At 48.2% G+C, this 1,941-nt stretch overlaps 1 protein-coding gene across 1 annotated transcript; it reads left to right on the plus strand.

Moving 5' to 3' along the window:
• Nucleotides 1-500: 500 nt before the first annotated feature.
• LOC135549375 (odorant receptor 131-2-like) lies at nt 501-1,472 on the plus strand. The gene has a single exon (XM_064979361.1). The coding sequence runs from the start codon at nt 501-503 to the stop codon at nt 1,470-1,472; it is 972 nt and encodes a 323-aa protein (XP_064835433.1).
• The last annotated feature ends 469 nt before the right edge of the window (nt 1,473-1,941 follow it).

The following is a 1,941-nucleotide window of genomic DNA, read 5'->3' on the forward strand; positions in this document are numbered from 1 at the left end:
TAGCTTTTGCAATACATAGCTTTAAATTGAATCAGATTAGTTCCTGAGACATGATCAGCAGATAATATTTCCACTCAACTGGCCACCCTCCAGTGAGATTGGGCAACATTGCAGTGTCACAGCTGGATATAAAGGACACACATTATCATCAGGTATAGATGCTTTGTTAGGGATTGAAAAGGCAGTTTAGGTCAACTCCATTTACCCATGACATGTTGTGCACTTTACTGTAAACTTAATCTACAGTCAGCCTGAGCATCACACAGTCAGCCTGAGCATCACACAGTCAGCCTGAGCATCACACAGTCAGCCTGAGCATCACACAGTTAGCCTGAACATCACACAGTCAGCCTGAGCATCATACAGTCAGCCTGAACATCACACTGTTAGCTTGAACATCACACAGTTAACCTGAACATCAGTGTGAATTTGACTGTACATACTGTAAAGTCTCAGCTCCCTCCTCACCCTGGTTGTATCTTCCTCCAACAGGAGCCTAAATGGCCAACGTGTCTGGGCCTCTGAGTCTGACTCATCTGCAGCTGCAGGTCATACGGCTGGCCATCACAGAGGAGCGTATCTTCAAGATGTTCCTGGTGCTGGGGATTCACGTGGTCTTTATCTACATCAACCTGGCCATGCTGTTCACCCTGTGGAGCAAACCCTCATTCCGCCACACCGCCCGCTACATCCTGTTTGCCCACATGCTGTTCAATGACACCATCCACCTGGCCATCACCCTGACTCTCTACTTGCTGGGGAACATCTATCTGTTTGTGGTCCGCGCTGCCTGCGCCTTCATGGTGCTGCTGTCTTCCTGCACTTTCGTCAATGCCCCCCTCAACCTGGCTGTTATGTCCCTGGAGAGGTACACAGCCGTCTGCTTCCCGCTGCGGCACAGTGAGCTGGCCACGCCCGGGAGAACCCAGCTGGCTGTGGGGCTGGTGTGGGCGCTGGGCGTCATCAACGTGCTAATCGATGTGTGTGCGCTCTTCCTCAAAGAGCCGTCCTTCTTCTTGACACCTGTGCTGTGTACCATCGAGCAGCTGCAGACAGCTGGGTGGCAGGCGGAGAAGGGAGTGGCCCTGAATACACTGCTGTTTGTGACAGTAGCAGCTGTGCTGGTTTACACCTACGTGGCCATCATGCTGGAGGCCCGGTCCGCTTCATCCTCTGAACCTGGGTCGGCACAAAGAGCCATACGTACCGTACTGCTGCACGCGCTCCAGTTGGGCCTGTCCATCATGTCCTTCATTTATGTGATGCTGGAGTCCCTGCTGGCCAAACTGCCCCCAGCCATCTACATACAGATGCGCTATATCAACTTCATGGTAGTGCTGATCCTGCCGCGCTGCCTGAGCTCCCTTATCTATGGCCTGAGGGACGAGACCTTCAGATCAGCCTTCAGACAACACTTAATCTGCTGCTCTGTTAGGAGGGTGGGTCCCCCACACAGATCCACTAAACACTAACATATAGGAACACATACTTTTATATTTCATTTGTTTTGAACCAGCATGAACCAATGAGGCCTAGATTCAATCCGGACTGAGGAAGATCAGCGTTATAGTACGCTTGACATTTAAAGGTAATTTCTGGTTAAGCTTACATATGCAGCATTTACCGTGAATGCAAACTCAGAGAACACATTTAACATTGCCATTAAATGTAAATTGCGCTATAACGTGGATTTTCCGCAGTCCGGATTTTCTGTAAAATATATATGTTAAGGGATTGTGTGAATGTGCGTGTTTTCTTGTACAAACACCACTATTGTTTTTAAATTTCCTTTTAATAAAAACCAACCATGCATTTTGTGTTTCTCCTTCACATCATGACTGCTGGGCAAGCTAAATCATAGGGGTATACTTTTTCATTTCCACAGAATGGACACAACAATGTCAACCTTTATTGCCCCCCAATAATATGAATAAAAAGTGA

Source organism: Oncorhynchus masou, chromosome 12, assembly GCF_036934945.1.
Source record: "Oncorhynchus masou masou isolate Uvic2021 chromosome 12, UVic_Omas_1.1, whole genome shotgun sequence".
Taxonomy (NCBI): domain Eukaryota; kingdom Metazoa; phylum Chordata; class Actinopteri; order Salmoniformes; family Salmonidae; genus Oncorhynchus; species Oncorhynchus masou.